This window comes from Dictyostelium discoideum, assembly GCF_000004695.1.
Source record: "Dictyostelium discoideum AX4 chromosome 2 chromosome, whole genome shotgun sequence".
In the NCBI taxonomy this organism is placed as follows: domain Eukaryota; phylum Evosea; class Eumycetozoa; order Dictyosteliales; family Dictyosteliaceae; genus Dictyostelium; species Dictyostelium discoideum.
In genome coordinates, this window is record NC_007088.5 from 407,673 (window position 1) to 427,064 (window position 19,392).

At 20.8% G+C, this 19,392-nt stretch overlaps 6 protein-coding genes across 6 annotated transcripts; 5 read left to right on the top strand and 1 right to left on the bottom strand.

The window, feature by feature from the left end:
* Positions 1–582: 582 nt before the first annotated feature.
* DDB_G0271472 (hypothetical protein) lies at positions 583–2,953 on the top strand (the record flags this gene model as incomplete). The annotated part of the gene is made up of 6 exons (XM_640701.1): positions 583–664; positions 769–1,014; positions 1,099–1,631; positions 1,711–2,322; positions 2,387–2,536; positions 2,627–2,953. 6 exons carry the CDS (start codon positions 583–585, stop codon positions 2,951–2,953), a joined length of 1,950 nt encoding a protein of 649 aa, XP_645793.1.
* Positions 2,954–4,085: 1,132 nt separating this feature from the next.
* Positions 4,086–4,394, top strand: DDB_G0271474 (hypothetical protein; the record flags this gene model as incomplete). The annotated part of the gene is made up of 1 exon (XM_640702.1): positions 4,086–4,394. The coding sequence occupies one exon, from the start codon at positions 4,086–4,088 to the stop codon at positions 4,392–4,394; it is 309 nt and encodes a 102-aa protein (XP_645794.1).
* Positions 4,395–5,722: 1,328 nt separating this feature from the next.
* DDB_G0271476 (hypothetical protein) lies at positions 5,723–8,007 on the top strand (the record flags this gene model as incomplete). Its single annotated transcript, XM_640703.1, has 6 exons — positions 5,723–5,804; positions 5,901–6,113; positions 6,182–6,714; positions 6,778–7,389; positions 7,465–7,614; positions 7,705–8,007. The coding sequence occupies 6 exons, from the start codon at positions 5,723–5,725 to the stop codon at positions 8,005–8,007; spliced, it is 1,893 nt and encodes a 630-aa protein (XP_645795.1).
* Positions 8,008–8,305: 298 nt separating this feature from the next.
* Positions 8,306–10,255, bottom strand: DDB_G0271478 (hypothetical protein; the record flags this gene model as incomplete). The annotated part of the gene is made up of 1 exon (XM_640704.1): positions 8,306–10,255. One exon carries the CDS (start codon positions 10,253–10,255, stop codon positions 8,306–8,308), a length of 1,950 nt encoding a protein of 649 aa, XP_645796.1.
* Positions 10,256–10,907: 652 nt separating this feature from the next.
* On the top strand, positions 10,908–14,555 carry DDB_G0271480 (hypothetical protein; the record flags this gene model as incomplete). Its single annotated transcript, XM_640705.1, has 1 exon — positions 10,908–14,555. One exon carries the CDS (start codon positions 10,908–10,910, stop codon positions 14,553–14,555), a length of 3,648 nt encoding a protein of 1,215 aa, XP_645797.1.
* A 394-nt stretch (positions 14,556–14,949) lies between these two features.
* DDB_G0271482 (hypothetical protein) lies at positions 14,950–18,912 on the top strand (the record flags this gene model as incomplete). The annotated part of the gene is made up of 1 exon (XM_640706.1): positions 14,950–18,912. The coding sequence occupies one exon, from the start codon at positions 14,950–14,952 to the stop codon at positions 18,910–18,912; it is 3,963 nt and encodes a 1,320-aa protein (XP_645798.1).
* Between the last annotated feature and the right edge of the window lie 480 nt (positions 18,913–19,392).

Here is a 19,392-nt window from a genome sequence, read left to right on the forward strand (position 1 = left end):
AAAAAAAAAATTTAAAAAATGAAAATAATTCTTTTCGTTTATTTTTTCATTTTGTTCACAATAAATTATAAATTAATAATAATAATTATTATTTTTTTTTTTTTATTTTATTTTTTTTTTTTTTTTTTTTTTTAGAAACACACATATACTTGGTTAGATATTTTTTTTTTTTTTTAAAAAAAATTACTAGGGGTAATGATATATGAAAAAATAAAAAATGATTAAATATTAATTTTGACCAATCAAAACAATAATTGCAATGATAAACTTTTAAATTTTAATTGGTTGGATGAAATCAATTTTTAAAGACGACCAACTCGTCAGTTTTTTTTTTTTTTTTTTTTTTTTTCATGAAATCTCGAGATATTAATTCTACAGTTCTTTGAATTCGCTAGAAGATATTATTTTTTTTCCTAAATACCTATCATTTGCTTTCTTTTTCTTTTTCTTTTCTTTTTTTTATTTATTTTTATTTTTTTTTTTATTTTTATTTTTTATTTTAATTTTTTATTTACTTTAAAATAAAAATTTTAAAATTATTTTTATATTTTTTATTCCTGTGTAGAAATTATAATTCTAAAAATGTATTATAAAATTTTACTTATATTTGCATTATTAATTTTTGTTAATATTAATTTTGCTTCTTCTGAATTTAAAAAAAATGGTAATAATTATTTGAAACAATTAAAATATTAAATATATAAACGATTTGCTTTACTGATATTATTTTTATTTTAAATTTTTTTTTTTTTTTTTTCTTAAAATTAGAAACTGAATCTGCGACTTTAAAATCATTATATGCTAGTTATTTAATGCAAAATAACAATAATACTAATTATAATAATACCAATAATAATAATAATAATAATAATAATAATAATAATAATAATAATAATAATAATAATAGTAATAATACTAATATTTATAATGATTCAGTAACAAAGAATAAATGTAAAAATAAGAATGAATTGACAGTTGGTATAATTGGTGGTGGTATTGCAGGTCTTTATGCTGGTATGTAATTTATTAATGATTATTATAAAATAATTTTTTGAAGGTATTAACCTTTTTTTTTTTTTTTTTTTTTTTTAAATTAAGGTATGATTTTCGATGATTTAGGTATTGATTATACAATCTTAGAAGCCAATAAGGAAAGAGTTGGTGGAAGAGTTTATACTCATAAATTTGATGATCATAAATATTCATATACTGATCTCGGTGCTATGCGTATTCCATTAACGCCATTAATGGATAGAATTGTATCAAACCAAAATTATTCATTATTTAGTAAATTGGCAAAAGGTGGATATCAAATTCCAACTGTACCATTTTTAATGAGTGTTAATAATGAAATTAGTTATTATAATGGTATTAGAGTTTTAAAAGGTTCCCCAGTTTTAAATCCATCCGATCCATTTAATTATAGTGATTCAAATAATGGTGGTCCAGGAAAAGGTATTCCAGACGAGTATGCAAATCGTACAGTTGACTCTTTAATTCTCCCAGTATTTTATCAATTCATTTACAATTTAACAGTTGATTTTGATAATGGTTTTAAACAAATGTTAAAATATGATAGCTATTCTGCAAGAGATTATTTAAAAACATTCCATAATTATCCAAATTCAGTTGTGAGTATTTAAAAAAAAAAATTAAATTTATTAAAATATATAAATATTAAATTATATTATTTTTTTTATTTATTATTAGATTGATTATATTGAAAATTTATCAACAAATACTGGAAGATTAGATCAATCATCTATTACTGAATTATTAATGAGTGTTTTTGATTTTAGTGGAGAAAAATTCGTTTGTGTTGAAGGTGGTACAGGTCTTATTGTTAAATCAATGAGTCAAATTATAAAGAAAAAAGTTGAAATGGGTAGTTTTGTTACTAAAATTTCAAAATCATATGATAAAAAGAATAATGAAATCGATGGATTAAATGTTGAAGTAGTAAGAGATTCAAACTTTGGTGGTAGTGATACTGAAATATTGAAATTTAAACATGTAATTAGTACTACAACTTTACCAGCATTACAAAGAATTGATACAAGTGATTTGAAATTACCATTGAAATTAAAGGTTGCAATTCGTTCACTTAAATACACTGGTGCTATTAAACTTGCAATTAACTTTAAATATCGTTGGTGGGAAGATAGTGAATTTATGAGTGGTAAACCAATTAGAGGTGGTTCTTCAAATACCGATCTTTTACTTCGTCAAGTTGTTTATCCATCATATGGTATCAATAATGGTACAAAAGGTGTTAGCGGAGTTTTATTAGCAAGTTATAGTGGTGGTTTGGAATCAATCAGAGTAAGTTGTGAATAACATTATTATGTTTAAAATAATTAATATTAATTTTTCTTAAATTTTATAGATTAGTAGTATGATTGGTAAAAAAGATAAAGAAAGAAAACTTTTAAATATAGTTTTAAGAGATCTTGCTGAAATCCATAATGTTGATTTAAAGAAATTAAAAAATTTATATAAAGATCATTTCTTCCAAAGTTGGGATAATGATGAATTTGTAAGTATTAAATTTTAATAAATATTTATTTTATTTTTGAAAATATTAATAAATTTTAATTTTATTTTAAAAAAAAAAAACAAATATTAGTCATCAGGTGCTTTTGCATTATTTTCAATATCTCAATATACTGAACTTTTCCCAAGTACTGGACAATCACATGTTGATGGTAGATTCCATTTATCAGGTGAATTAACCTCGGTTCATCATGCATGGATGATTGGTGGACTTAATAGTGCATATAGATCAGTTGATTTAATTTTAAAGAATGAAGGATTTGAAGATTTACGTATCAAATTAAGAAATAATTGGGGCACTATTGAGCAAGCTGAATATCCATCATTAGATTGGTATAAATACGACTCTGATATTAATCATTATAATATTCAAGGAAAATCAATTGAAAAATTATATTAAATAAATCAAAAAATTACCTATATATTGCTAGTTTATTTTCATTCTCATTTTAAGTTTATTTTATTTATTTATTTATTTTTATTAGAGGAATTCCTCTTTTCTTCTTAGAAATTAATTAAATTTGGATTATTATTATTATTATTATTATTATTATTATTATTATTCTTTAATTGGTGATTATGTATTTTTTAAAATTTTTTGGAAGTTAAAATTAAATTTAATTTCTTTTAAATTAAAAATATAATTTAAAATTAAATTAAATATTGATTTTAATTCATCTAATTCTTTAATTATAATTTTATAATGTCTAATTGATGTTAATGGTGAAGAAAATATATTTTCAAATAAATATTGATTAATTGTGTAACAAGATCTCAAAAACATCTTGTTAATACTAATATTTATTTAATTTCATGAAATGTTCTAAACAGAACATTTAAAAATAACTATTAATATTGAATTAATAATTCAATATTAATTATTACTAATTTAATTTATTTTAATAAATTGTTTCATTTTATATAATAAACTCACTAAACACAACTAAATAATAATTCAAAAAAATAAATAATAATAATTTAGAATATAGTTTTGTTTCAACATTTTATTATAACACATACAATTCAGAAAATAATAATAATTTATTTTACTGTTTTGTTTAAAGGGGTTTTCTCCCGTTGTAATAAAATTTAATTAATTTTAAATTAAATTTAATTTTCAAAAAAAAAAAAAAAAAAAAAAAAAAAAATTTTAATTTCACAAAAAGGTTTTCATAATAGATATTAGATACCAGATATTAAAAATGTCACACAAAATCACCATATAAAATAATAATATAAATTTAAAAATAATTTAATTAAAAAGAAAATAATAATTAATTAGAATAAAATTAAAATAATATAATTTTGCAGTTTAAATCGGATCTAACCCTATAGGCTGAGGTTGGAGTAGTTAACAGATTTGAGTTCGCTCAAATCTGAGGACTATAAAAAGAAACTAGGTTTCTAATTCAACCTCAGTAATAAATATATACAAATAATAAAATCACGATAGGGCTACGGTCATCACTTAAATATATGTGTACATTTATTTCTTAAAATAATTATTTTATTAAATAATTTATTTTAAAAGGATGTCAACTAATAATAATAATAACAACAATAATAATAATGAAGATATTGATAATGATGAATCTCAACAACAGGATAATGAGGAACAACAACTTCAACAACCACAGGTATCAACATTCAATGAACAGCAATGTCAAATAAGGGAACAGCAGGAAAAACTAACACTGATGACACTGACCACCAGTTGTTACAAATTGAAATTCGTTCGTAATGTAATTCATCATTATTATTTGAAGAGGTACTATATTCAATGGATATATTCATTGGTAGTGGTGGTGGTCGATGTTGTTTATTATATGAATAAAAAATAAAATCGCTATAAGTTAAATGTAAATACTTAATTGATTTATTATTTAATAAATTTGAAAATGAATTAATATTAAATAAACCATGGCAGTCTAATTTTGTTATTTCAATTGATGTATTTAATTATGAAAATAATGGTTTAAAATAATTTGAAAACATTTCTTTACTTTGATTTATGGTCTTAATTTAATTTTTATTTTTTTTCATCATCACAGTAATCATCCGAACCATATGCACTATCACTATGTTGTCTATAATAATGATTGTTAATCAAATCTTCTATTCTAATGTTATATTTAAAATTTTTAAAGATTTACTTGAAATTAATGAATTCATCATTTCTTTTTTATTTTTTTTTTTTTAATTTTTTTTTTTTTTTTTTTTTTTTTTAAATAAACTTTTTTTATATCAAATTTAATAATTTAATTCAAATTTTCTTAAAACTAATACCAATTTTAATATTTATAAAAAAAAAAAAAAAAAAAACTAAAAAAAAAGAAAATTCTTTTCATTTATTAAAAATTTTTTATTTTGTTCACAAGAAATTAATAATTATTTATATTATTTTATTTTTTTATTTTTTTATTTTTTTTTTTTAGAAACACACATATGCTTGATTAGATTTTTTTTTAAAATTACTAGGGGTAATTGTTGAACATTAACACAATAATTTAAATAAATGATTTATTAGTTTAAAATACTCATGTTTTATCAGAATCTTGTAATAGAAAAATAAAATTAAATTAAATAAATAAATATATAAATAAAAATAAAGTAATAAGTTGATGTTATCGACAATATCTATAATTTATTATGAATGTTTTTTTATAGTTGAAAATTTTTACTTTTTATATTTGAGATTTAAAAATATTTTTATGAGTTTTTCAATCCACATTAAAAACTCACCACGTCGCTTTTTCCCACCTAGGTGAGAAAAGTCTAATTATATAAACATAAATTATTTTAGTTTGCGAGCGAGATTGTATTCTAATTTAATATCTTGATAAAACATAATTTTATTGTAACAATTTAATTATTACATAATTATATTACAACAGGTAATGATATGAAAAAATGACCACTCGAAACGATAAATTAAATGGTTGGATGAAATCAATTTTAAAAGACGACCAACTTGTCAGTTTTTTTTTTTTTAATATTATGAAATCTCCAGATATTATTTCTACAGTTCTTTGAATTAATTAGAAGATTTTTTTTTTTCTATCATTTGATTCTTTTTCTTTTCTTTTTTTTATTTATTATTATTTTACTTTAAAAATTTTAAAATTATTTTTATATTTTTTATTCCTGTATAGGAATTATTATTCTAAAAATGTATAAAAAAATTTTACTTATATTTGCATTATTTATTTTAGTTAATATTAATTTTGCTTCTTCTGAATTTAAAAAAAATGGTATTAAATATTTGAAACAATAAAAATATTATATATAAAACGATTCAATTTACTGATATTATTTTTATTTTAAATTTTTTTTTTTTTAAAAATTAGAAACTGAATCTGCAAATTTAAAATCGTTATATGCTAGTTATTTAATGAAAAATAACAATAATACTAAATATAATAATAATGATAATAGTAATAATACTAATATTTATAATGATTCAGTAACAAAGAATAAAAGTAAAAATAAGAATGAATTGACAGTTGGTATCATTGGTGGTGGTATTGCAGGTCTATATGCTGGTATGTTATTTATTAAAAGTATGATTATTATAAAATTATTTTTTGAAGGTGTTGACTTTTTTTTTTTTTTTTTTTTTTAAATCAAGGTATGATTTTCGATGATTTAGGTATTGATTATACAATCTTAGAAGCCAATAAGGAAAGAGTTGGTGGAAGAGTTTATACTCATAAATTTGATGATCATAAATATTCATATACTGATCTCGGTGCTATGCGTATTCCATTAACGCCATTAATGGATAGAATTGTATCAAACCAAAATTATTCATTATTTAGTAAATTGGCAAAAGGTGGATATCAAATTCCAACTGTACCATTTTTAATTAGTGTTAATAATGAAATTAGTTATTATAATGGTATTAGAGTTTTAAAAGGTTCCCCAGTTTTAAATCCATCCGATCCATTTAATTATAGTGATTCAAATAATGGTGGTCCAGGAAAAGGTATTCCAGACGAGTATGCAAATCGTACAGTTGATTCTTTAATTCTCCCAGTATTTTATCAATTCATTAACAATTTAACAGTTGATTTTTATAATGGTTTTAAACAAATGTTAAAATATGATAGCTATTCTGCAAGAGATTATTTAAAAACATTCCATAATTATCCAAATTCAGTTGTGAGTATTTAAAAAAAATTTAATTTAAAAAAATATATTTATATTAATATTTTTTATTATTAGATTGAATATATTGAAAATTTATCAACAATTAGTGGAAGATTAGATCAAACATCTATCACTGAATTATTAATGAGTGTTTTTGATTTTAGTGGAGAAAAATTCGTTTGTGTTGAAGGTGGTACAGGTCTTATTGTTAAATCAATGAGTCAAATTATAAAGAAAAAAGTTGAAATGGGTAGTTTTGTTACTAAAATTTCAAAATCATTTGATAAAAAGAATAATGAAATCGATGGATTAAATGTTGAAGTAGTAAGAGATTCAAACTTTGGTGGTAGTGATACTGAAATATTGAAATTTAAACATGTAATTAGTACTACAACTTTACCAGCATTACAAAGAATTGATACAAGTGATTTGAAATTACCATTGAAATTAAAGGTTGCAATTCGTTCACTCAAATACACTGGTGCTATTAAACTTGCAATTAACTTTAAATATCGTTGGTGGGAAGATAGTGAATTTATGAGTGGTAAACCAATTAGAGGTGGTTCTTCAAATACCGATCTTTTACTTCGTCAAGTTGTTTATCCATCATATGGTATCAATAATGGTACAAAAGGTGTCAGCGGAGTTTTATTAGCAAGTTATAGTGGTGGTTTGGAATCAATCAGAGTAAGTTGTAAATAACATTGATTAAGTTTAAAATAATTTAATATTAATCAAATTAATTTTTCTTAAATTTTATAGATTAGTAGTATGATTGGTAAAAAAGATAAAGAAAGAAAACTTTTAAATATAGTTTTAAGAGATCTTGCTGAAATCCATAATGTTGATTTAAAGAAATTAAAAAATTTATATAAAGATCATTTCTTCCAAAGTTGGGATAATGATGAATTTGTAAGTATTAAATTTTAATAAATATTTATTTTATTTTTGAAAATATTAATAAATTTTATTTTTATTTTAAAAAAAAAAAACAAATATTAGTCATCAGGTGCTTTTGCATTATTTTCAACATCTCAATATACTGAACTTTTCCCAAGTACTGGACAATCACATGTTGATGGTAGATTCCATTTATCAGGTGAATTAACCTCGGTTCATCATGCATGGATGATTGGTGGACTTAATAGTGCATATAGATCAGTTGATTTAATTTTAAAGAATGAAGGATTTGAAGATTTACGTATCAAATTAAGAAATAATTGGGGTACTATTGAACAAGCTGAATATCCATCATTAGATTGGTATAAATACGACTCTGATATTAATCATTATAAATTATATTAAATAAATCAAAAAATTACCTATATATTGCTCGTATATTTTAAGTTTATTTTATTTATTTATTTATTAAAGGAATTTTATTTTTCTTTTCTTCATAGCAATTAAATAAATTTATTAAAACTACAAAAGTTATATAGAAAATAAAAAAATAAAAGTAAAAAAAAAGAGGCGACAAACCCAGCGCCGCATAAAATTACTTTTCACCACTTTAATGCTGAAATTTTTACATCCATGTGTTTTTTTTTTTTTTTTATTATCGAAGAAATTTATTTATAGTAATAAAATAAATTCGGATTATTATTTAATTGGTGAGTATGTATTTTTTAAAATTTTTTTGAAATCCCAAATTAACTTTGATTTCTTTCAAATTTATGTTGATATTTGTTGGTTTTTGTTGTTGCGTTTGAATTATAATATTATTTATTAAATTATCATATTCATTTTTAAAATCATTAATTGGTATTTTAGTATTTTTGATATATAATACTATTGAATATAATTGTAAATTAAAAATATTATTTAAAATTAATTTAAATATTGATTTTAATTCATCTAATTCTTTAATTTTACTTTTATAATGTCTAATTGATGTTAATGGTGAAGAAAATATATTTTCAAATAAATATTGATTAATTGAAATTCGTTCGTAATGAAATTCATCATTATTTAAATAAGTATTAAACGTATTTTTTTTCGTTGGTATTGGTGGCGGTGGTTGATATTGTTTATTATAAGAATAAAAAATAAAATCACTATCAGTTAAAATTAAATATTTAAGTGATTTATTTTTTAATAAATTCGAAAATGTATTGATATTAAATAAACCATGACAGTCTAATTTTATTCTTTCAATTGATGTATTTAATTCTGAAAATAGTGGTTTAAAATAATTTGAAAACATTTCTTTACTTTGATTTATGGTTTTAATTAAATTTTTATTTTTTTCATCATTATAGTAATCATATGAACCACTATCACCATGCTGTCTATAATAATGGAATTTAATTATATCTTCAATATTTTCATTACATAATGTTATATTTAAAAATTTTAAAGATTTACTTGAAATTAATGAATTAACCATTTCTTTTAAATTGGAGTTTACATTTTCTGAATGATATTCAAAATTAAATGAATTAGTTCCAATTTCATTAAATATATCTGATAATATTGAAACTGGTTTAATTGGTATTTTGATTGTATGTAAATTTTGAAATTCACCCACTTTTATTAAATTACGAGGTTCAACGAAATCAATATCACCACTATATACTTTAATTGATTCAACTTGTTGGCCTGAATAAACTGGATTGAATAATGTTGAATAATTGACATGTGTTTCTAAACTACAATTAATAAAATTTATATTTTTAAATTTGAAATAATTTAATACCTCGAATGAATCCTCATCATAATCATTTTCACTTCTAGGTCCATTAATAACTATATTATTAAAACTTAATTCTGTTTGATGATTATTATAGCTTTTATTTATAATATTTTTAATACCATTAATGGTATCTTCAAGAAGCTCATTTCTAATTTCCATCTCTCTAATATTTAATTCTAAAATTTCAAATAACTTGTATAGTTTATCTTTTTGTTCTTTCGTCATTGTTGATACATATTTAAATATTTCAAATAAAATATCTTGTTTTTTGTCCCCATTTTCATCATAATCTAATACTTCGAAATTAACTAAAATTCTATTATAAATTAATTGACCATTTTCAAACTGATTATGAATCGCCTTAAAATCATCAATTGTAATATTATGAAAAAATAAATTCAAACTAAAATAATCATTAATTATCGATTCTTTAATTTTAATTATTGAAAATTCATTATTATAATTAATTTTATATAATTTCCTTCTACCATCTTCAAATGTTGAATTAAATATATTATTTTTATTATACTGATTTTCTTCTTTATTATATATAATATCATTTTTATTAAGGAATGATTCTTTAAAATAATTAATTTTTAACCAATGTTTAAATGATTTATTATTAATAATATTATTTGAAATTATTAATGATATAAAATTAAACCATTTTTTTGAAACTAATATATAATTTAATAATTCGTTTCTATTTTTAAAAAATTTAATAAATTTAAATTGGTTATTATTTTTATTTTTATTACTTTTTAATAAATAATCAATAATTAATTTTAAAATTTCAAAATCAATTATATCTTGAAATATTTTAAAATTATTATCAACTTTAATTTTTTCAATTGATGACATTGTGTATTGATTAAAAAAAAAAAAAAAAATGAAAAAAAAAAAAAAAAAAAAAATTGGTTTTGGTGGTTTGCAATTTTTTCAAAAAAATAAAAAAAAAATAAAAAAAATGAAAAAAAAATAAAAAAAAAATAAAAAAATTAAAATCGATTAATTTTATCACTATATTATATATATATTCAAAAAATAATATAGTGATAAATTAATTAAAAATAAAAAAAAAATTTAATAACCATACCAGGTGAACAATAAAATCAAAATTATTCTTTCAAATAAAAATAAAAAATAAAAAATCATGTAATTCAGTTTTTATTAAAAAAAAAAAAAAAATAAAAAAAATAAAAAAAAATCTAATCGAACCAATTAATTGAAATTACGAAATAATCTCCACTATCTGGGAACTCTTATCCCAAATTACATTTTTTGTGGTTTTATAAAAAAAAAAATGAAAAAAAAAAAAAGGAAAAAAATAAAAAAATCTTTTTTTTTTCACAAAATCTTAACAAATCAAAAAAAGTTTTATTTATTTTTTTTAAAATAAAATTTATTTTCATCAGAAAAAAAAAAAAAAAAAGTTTATTTTTATTTTTTTATTTATTTTTTTTTTTTTTTTTCTGATCAAACATTTTTTCTCAAAATAAAAAAAAAAATAAAAATGAAAGTAATAAATATAATTTTATTAATAATTTTATTTATTATTAATTGTGAAAATGTAAAATCGATTGATTGTTCATACAAACCAGAAATGATTAAAATTAATTCTTGTAGTCTTCAAGCAAGTTTGGAAGTACAAGATCAATATTATTCATTTGAAAATGTATATATTGAACCATTTTTACTACCAATTAATAGTGAAAATTCTTTTTATTATAATTTAAATAATGGTATTGAATATACTTTAAATATTCAAAACAAGGGTTGTAATAATAATGTAACAGAAAAATTTAAACCAACTGGAATGTACTATGAATTAATTACTCAACCAAAATGTATGAATACTTTATTTAAATTTAATCTTTTTTATTATTACCTCAATGGAAGTTCAATTACAATCTCGACAAAACAAGGTAATTTAGAATATTATAATTATGATAAATCATGTAAGGCTAATTTTGTAATTGTTCCTCAAAGTGTAACAAATGGTGTTGTTCAAAATGGTGCTGTGAAAATAGTTAATCCAACATGTGGTTTCAACAATGGTAGTATAACTGTTGACTTGACAAAAGGCTATTCAAATGTCCGTTTATTCCGTTTCAATGAAGGTGAATTAGATGATGAAGTTCAACCAAGTAATATACCAGGTTCATTTTTGAATTTACCTTATAATAGTTATGTGATTTCTGTAGAATCTGAAGAATGTGGTAATGAAATTGTAAATATTGAACTTATTAATACTTTACCTACATTAAATGTTGAAATTAAAGAAGTTCCAAACTTTTTTGAAGATTCAACTTTTTCATTTTCATTATCATCTGGAGAACAAGGAATTTTAAATAGTACAAATGCTTTTGTTTTCGTTAATGAAAATGACGATGAGCCTATAAGTAATTGGACAGATTATACTGCCCGTTTCACAAGTGGAACTTTAGAATATGGTTATTATTATAATGTTGATTTTTTACCAGGCAATGAAAAATCATGTGAAACATTCGAATATGTAAATGGAGTGATTCCAGCATCCGTATTAAAGTATACAATTACAAAACATGGTGATAGTTGTTTAAATGACCTCCTATTGACAGTTTATCAATTTTCCAATAACCCAATTTCTTTGTATGATTTCAATGCTGATAGTATGATGACATTTGGGGATGGTGGTAATACAACAGTTATACCATATAATAGAGATTTTTCATTACAAGAGAAATATGCAGGCCCAACCCAATACTTTTCAACCGTATATAAAGTTCCAACTTATTCACTTGTTGAAACGACAAAAGGAGGTTTAACTGGATGTTGGAGAACTTTTAATATTACAATTAATGACTATGAAAGTTTAGGTGATCTAGAATTAGAATTTAATTACAAAACTGATTCTATTTACTATCCAGTAGATGGTGTTTTTATTGATATTCCAAGTGGTCCTTATAGAATCTCCTATTTTGTTGGAGATTGTGATACTAAATCATATTTCACTATTTTAAATTCTAAAGAAGATGAATGTAATCAAGATGTTATATCCACTTCATATAGAATTCTTCAAAATGCTACATGTTCGGAACCTTATGAAGTTGAATTTACAGCATCAACTCCACTTGGTTTGGTTAGTTATAACTTGAGTGTTTATTCTCTTTCCCATGTTGATGATAGATATGAATTTCCAAATAGTTTAGCTTATGTTGATGTATTATATTATAATCCAAATACTTTAATTTGGGATGATAAAGAATTTAATATATCTATTGGACATGATGCAAAATGTTCATTCACATATGGTACAATAGAATTAGAAATACCAAATGATCCATATAATCCAAATATACAATATAATGTAAAAAACGTTTTTGGTAATGATGGTAAACCACTAAGAAGTGCTGGTCCAGGTTTAAATTATTTAATACCACCTGGTGAGAATAATTTAATCGTTCAATATTTTTATGGTGGTAATTATAATAACATATGTTATAAATCAAAATCAGTTAACATTAATGCTGAAATATCAATTAAACCACAATATACTTCAAATGCTAATACCGATTGTCAAACACCAAATGGTAAAATCATTATATCAAATTATCAAGCATTTACTAATATTACAATTGAATTATCAGATCAACAATCATTCATAATTGCAGTTAATGGTGAATTAACCAATCTTAAAGGTGGTGATTACAATGTTTTCTTTGAATCAGAATCATGTAGTGGTTTTGTTACTATCAATGTCCCAACATCTGAAGATAATGTTGAAATTGAAACATCAATACTTCAAAATCCATCATGCCTTGTATATTTCTCTCCAGGTAATTCCGATGGTAAAATTAAAGTTAATGTTAAAAAAGATGGTGTACAATTAGACAATTTAATAGTTTCAGATTTAGCTGATTCACATTCAGATAATAATGTTTTTATTGGTGGAAAGGTTGGTTTAAATTCATTAATGATTAAATCAGGTAATTGCACTTGGTATAGAGATGTCAATGTTGAAAAAATTGATGGCCCAATGTTTTCACTTGAAACTCTACTCAATGAAAGTTGTGGTTGGCCAAATGTTTATAAATTAAATATTGGAAATCCAAATGTCGTCATTAAACAGACTAGTTATTCCGATAGTAATAAAAACTTTTATCAAGGTTCCTATTATTTTGTATTGTCAAGTAGTACTTCCTATTCCCTTCTACTTCAATGGAGTACAATTTGTTCAGAAAGTTTTAATATACCAGCAAAAAATAATATTCAAGATTATCAAGAATATCCAATTCAATATGAAATTGTAAAAGCTGATAATTGTCATTCATTGAAAATTGATATTATTATTAAAAATATGAATGAATTTTCAACAATGTCAATTTTTAGTAGAGTACCAGAATCAATTAATTCAACACATGCAATTTTCAGAAATTTACCACCAAATAAATATTACAATGTTGAGTATTTAAAAACTAAACCTTATTGTTATTCTTATCAACAAATTGGTGAATATGAAATTTCAAGTGGTTTAACAAAAGAATCTTTAAAAATTAAAAAATCAAATGATATGTGTCATAACGGTATTGGTAAAATTGAAATTCAAACTCCATTGGATACTGATAATTATTATTATTCAATGCAAAAGATTAATGGTTTAATGTCAGGTGGTTACGAAACAAATACTCATCTCACTAATGATAATGCTGATCAAGTTTTATCAAATTTACCAAATGGTATCTATTATATTACTCGTATTTGTAAATCAATTTTAAATTGTTACATTAGAGAAAAGGTTGAAATTATAAGTGAAAATCCATCAATTCAATCAATTACAATTAATCACTCGTATAGTAATAAAAACAATGGTACTGTAGAAATTAAATTAAATTATAATACAACTAAATCTGTAACTTTTGAAATCGTAAATACTCAATTATCAAATAATAATGGTATTTTCTCAAATTTATCTCCAAACAATTATCAAATTAAAATCACTATCACTGATAGAATGTGTCCTGTAACTTTATATGAAAATTTCAGTATCAATTCAATTCCAACACCAAAACCTGTAGATCCATCTAAAGATCCATCTGATGAACTTTCAACTTCAACTTTAATTCAAATTAATCATTTATTATTATTATTAATTATTTTAATTTTAACAATTATTATTTAAAAAATAAATAATTAAATAAATTTTTCAATTTTCTATTGAAAAAAAAAAATGTTTATATCTTTTTGTTGAAAATCAAAATTAAATAAAAAATTAAAAAATTAAAAAAATCTGAGGTGGGTGATACAACCACTCTTGTCACATCACACCAACACCCTTTAAAAAAAAAAAATAAAATAAAAAAAAAAAATAAAAAAAAAAAAAAAAAAAACAAATTAAATTTTTATTAAAATTTAAACCACTAACACAATAACAATAACAACAACAAAAATAAACCACTACCACAACAACAAAAAACAAAAAAACTTAAAAAACTAAAAAAATAAAAATTAAATTTTAATTACATGTAATTTAACTTTTTTAATTCAAAAAGATATATATAAAAAAAAAAGATATAATGAAATTGTACAAATATATTTTATTTTACATATTTTATATAATTATAAATAGAGAAATAAATGTTGTAAAATCAGTAAATCAATGTACATCACCAATACTAGATCTAATAATAAAAGATTCATGTGGTTTAGATAGTTCAAAATTAATTATAAATCAAGATGATTTTTCATTACTTGATATTATAAATTTATCACAATTATCACCACCACAACAAAAGCCACTACTACAACCAACTTATAATATAAATAATAAAGCATTTGAATGGAATTTAATTGATGGTATAGATTATTTAATTGAATATAGATATAAGGGATGTAATGGTAATGGTTATACTAATAAACAAATTGTGAAATCAAATGGAATGTATTATAAACTTAAAACTCAACCATTATGTTTATACACTCAATTTAATTTTACAATTTATAATTTTAATTCATATGGTGATTCAAAAGAATTTCAAGCAACACCTTCAAATATAAAAATTTCAAATCAAGATAATACATGTACACTCAATTTCTTCATTACTCCAATTAGTATAACAAAAGGTGCACTTCAAAATAACATTATATCATACACCCATCCAACATGTGGTTTTAAAAATGGTACAATTTCAATCACAATTCCCAAATCATCATCATTTTCAAATTATCATTTATTTTTTAAAAATGATTTAAATTTACAAAATGAAATTAAATCTATATCACCTTCAACCACAGATACAGAAACAGAAACAGAAACAGAAATGGAAACAACTATAAAATATATAAATTTAGATTCAGATGAATATTTAGTTTTTATAGATTCAGATGAATGTGGAAGAGAGAAAATTAAAATTAAACTTGATAATGTTTATCCACAAATTAATTTAGAATTAAATCATTTTTCAAATAGTTTTTATAATAATTCAATAATGTCATTCAATGATAATCAATCATCAATTAATTTTAATAAATCAAATTTAGTATTATTTTATGGTTCACAAAATTCAAAATTTATAAAAAAAGTACAACAACAACAATTGAAAAATGATAATTTTCAAGATGTTTTTTATAAGGATTTAACTTTTGGTTATTATTATAATAAAGATTTATCAATTAATCCAACTAACCAATTATTACCATCAATTTGTATATTTCAACAATATAGTAGTAATACAAGATCATTACCACAAATTAATTATACAATAATAAATGGAGGTGATGAAAATAATAGTTGTTTAAATATGATTAAAATTGAAATTAACTCATTATATGGAGAAAATGATGAAATTATATTAACGTCAATTACTGATAATTTAATTTACAAAATTGAAAAATTAAATATTAGTAATAATAATAATAATTATTATTATTATTATCAATCATATATTCCATACAATAATGAATTTAAAATTACTTCTTTAATTGGTAAAGGTGATATTTATTTTTCAACAATTTATAAAAAACTAACTTATAAAATAATTGAAACTTCATCAATTGAACAAATTGGGTGTTGGAAAACATTTAATATTACAATTTATGATTTTCAAGATTATAAAGATTTAAAATTAATTGGTTCAAATGAAGTACTAATTTATCCATCAGTTGAAGGTGTATTTATAAATGTACCTTCAAATCAATTAACATTATCCTATTATTACGGTGACTGTATTACAGAGTCAAGAATTAATATTGCTATAAATGATAATGATCATTCAAATTTTGGTTTACATTCAGATTATAATCCATTAGATAATGTTAAAATTGATTATTCAATAATTAAAAACTCAACTTGTTTTACACCAGCCATTATCCAATATTCAGTAAATTCACCACTTGGCATTTTAAATGGTACTTTTGAAACTGACGATGAATATGAAAATTTTATAAAATTTCCAAATTCACTTTGTTTTATACCATTATCATATTCAACACCAAATACAACACCAACTACATCACCAACTACAACAACATCAATACCTATTGATTTTAGTTATAAAGTAATTAAAACCCCATCTTGTTCAATTGATCAGTCAGGTTTAATTTCAATAAGATTAAATGATAGAAACTTTGTTAATTCAAATTTAATTTATAAAATTGAAAGTAATGGTGAAATTTTAATTCAACATCCATCAAACCATAATAATTATTTCATTAAATCTGGTGAAAATAAAATTAAAATTACTTTAAAAATTGGTAATAAATTTTGTGTATCATCAATACAAAAATCAATTAATATTCCAAAGATAAATTCAATTAATCCAAAAGTTTTAATTACACCAATTACAAATTGTGAAAATTCAAATGGTAAAATTGAAATTTTAAATTATCAAGAATTTACAACAATTGAATTATATTCAATAATTAATAATAAACTTTTAAATTCAATCAATAATGGTAGTACATTTTATAATCTTGAATCTTCAAACTATATATTAAATTTTAAATCACTAATTTGTTCAGGTTCAATAATAGTTAATGTACCATCATCATCTTCATCAAATGATAAAAATAGTAAATATAAAATTACACCAACTATAATTCGTAATCCAACTTGTAGTAATGGTAATAGTTATTCAGATGGTAGAATTGGTATATCATTGATTAAAGATGGTAATAAAATTAATAATTTTACAATTTCAAATATTAATGATAATCATAATTATTATTTTACAAATGGTATTTATGAAATTGCAACAGTTGGTTTAAATCAGTTAATAATTAAATATGGTTCATGTAAGTGGTATGAAAATATTACATTAGAATTTGATGATCCTAAATTCAAAATTCAAAATTTATTTAATCAAACATGTGGTTTCAATTATAATTTATATAAAATCATTTCAAATAATTCAAATGTTCAAATTAATAAAATTACCTATGTCACTGCTACTGATTATACAAATTATCAAAATGAACATTTTATTTCAAATCCTTTTAGATTCCCATTAATTTATACAATTCGTTGGAATGATTTATGTGAAAATACATTCACACAATATTATGATATTAATAATAATAATGATATAAATAATCAACAAATTAATGTAAAATATGAAATTGTTTATCCAAATGATTGTTTATCAAGTTCATCATCATCACCATCATTCAAATTTGATATTATTATTAAAAATATGAATTCATTTAAATCATTACTTTTATATGGTAGAGTTCCAACAATATCAATAAATTCAACTCATTCAATTTTTAAAAATGTTGTACCTTCAGAAACATATGAATTCACTTATACTTCATTGTATGGTTGTGATGGTATTTTTTATATTTATAAAGACGATTTACCAAAAACAAATGTTAATCAAAAATTAGATATTAAAATTACAAATGATATTTGTCATTCTGGTCTTGGTTCAATTCAATTTTCAAATTTTGATAATGATAATTATTATTATTATTTAAGATCATTGAAATTAAACTATAAAGAAAATGATAATGATGTCGATCATTCATATAGTATACCAATTTATAATGCCAATAATAATAATAATTATAATAATAATATTAGTAATAATAATAATAATTACACATTCAATTTAAAAGTTGGAACTTATAATATTTATCGTGGTTGTAAATCAATGATTAATTGTATAATTGATGAAAAAATAACAATTGGTAATGATGATCCAGTAATTGAATCAATCAATCTTTTAGATTCTTTTAATAGTTCAAAAAATGGTTCTGTCGAGGTTAAATTAAATTTCAATTCATCATTTCCAATTGTTTATGAAATCGTTGGAACAAAATTTTCAAATTTAAATGATGGTAAATTTTTAAATTTACCACCAAATTCATATGAATTAAAAATAATTATCACTGATAAAATGTGTCCAATCGTCTTGACAAAGAACTTCACCATTAATTTAATTCCAACCGAGAAAACAAATAGACAACCTTCAAATTCAACTATTCTAAAATTTAATTACTTATTATTTTTAATTGGATTTTTAATTATAATTATTTTTTAAATATTTAAAAAAAAAAAAAAAAAATAAGATATATAAAATAAATAATATAAATACATAAACAAAAAAAAAAAAAAATCCCATAGTTTTGTAAAATAAAAAAAAAAAAAAAAAAAAATCAATATTCAAAACAGATAAAATTTAAAATAATATATAATTATTAAGAGCTATTTGTATTAAATTATAAAAAATTAAAAAGTTTAAAAAAGTTTTTTTAATTTTGAATTAATGATAACTAAATTTAAATTACTATAGTAAATTGGGAATTAAAAAAAAAAAAAAAATTTATTTAGTTTGACTAAATAAAAAAATATTCTTTTATTAAAAAAAACCAATCAACAATCTGTTTAATAAAAGGAAGAATATTAAAAGTCTAAAAAAAGAGTTTTTTTTTTTTAATTATTATTAAATTATAATAAATTTCAATTATTTTAAGATTACCAAATAAAAAAAACCATCCAAAAAATCTTAAACTCTGGACAA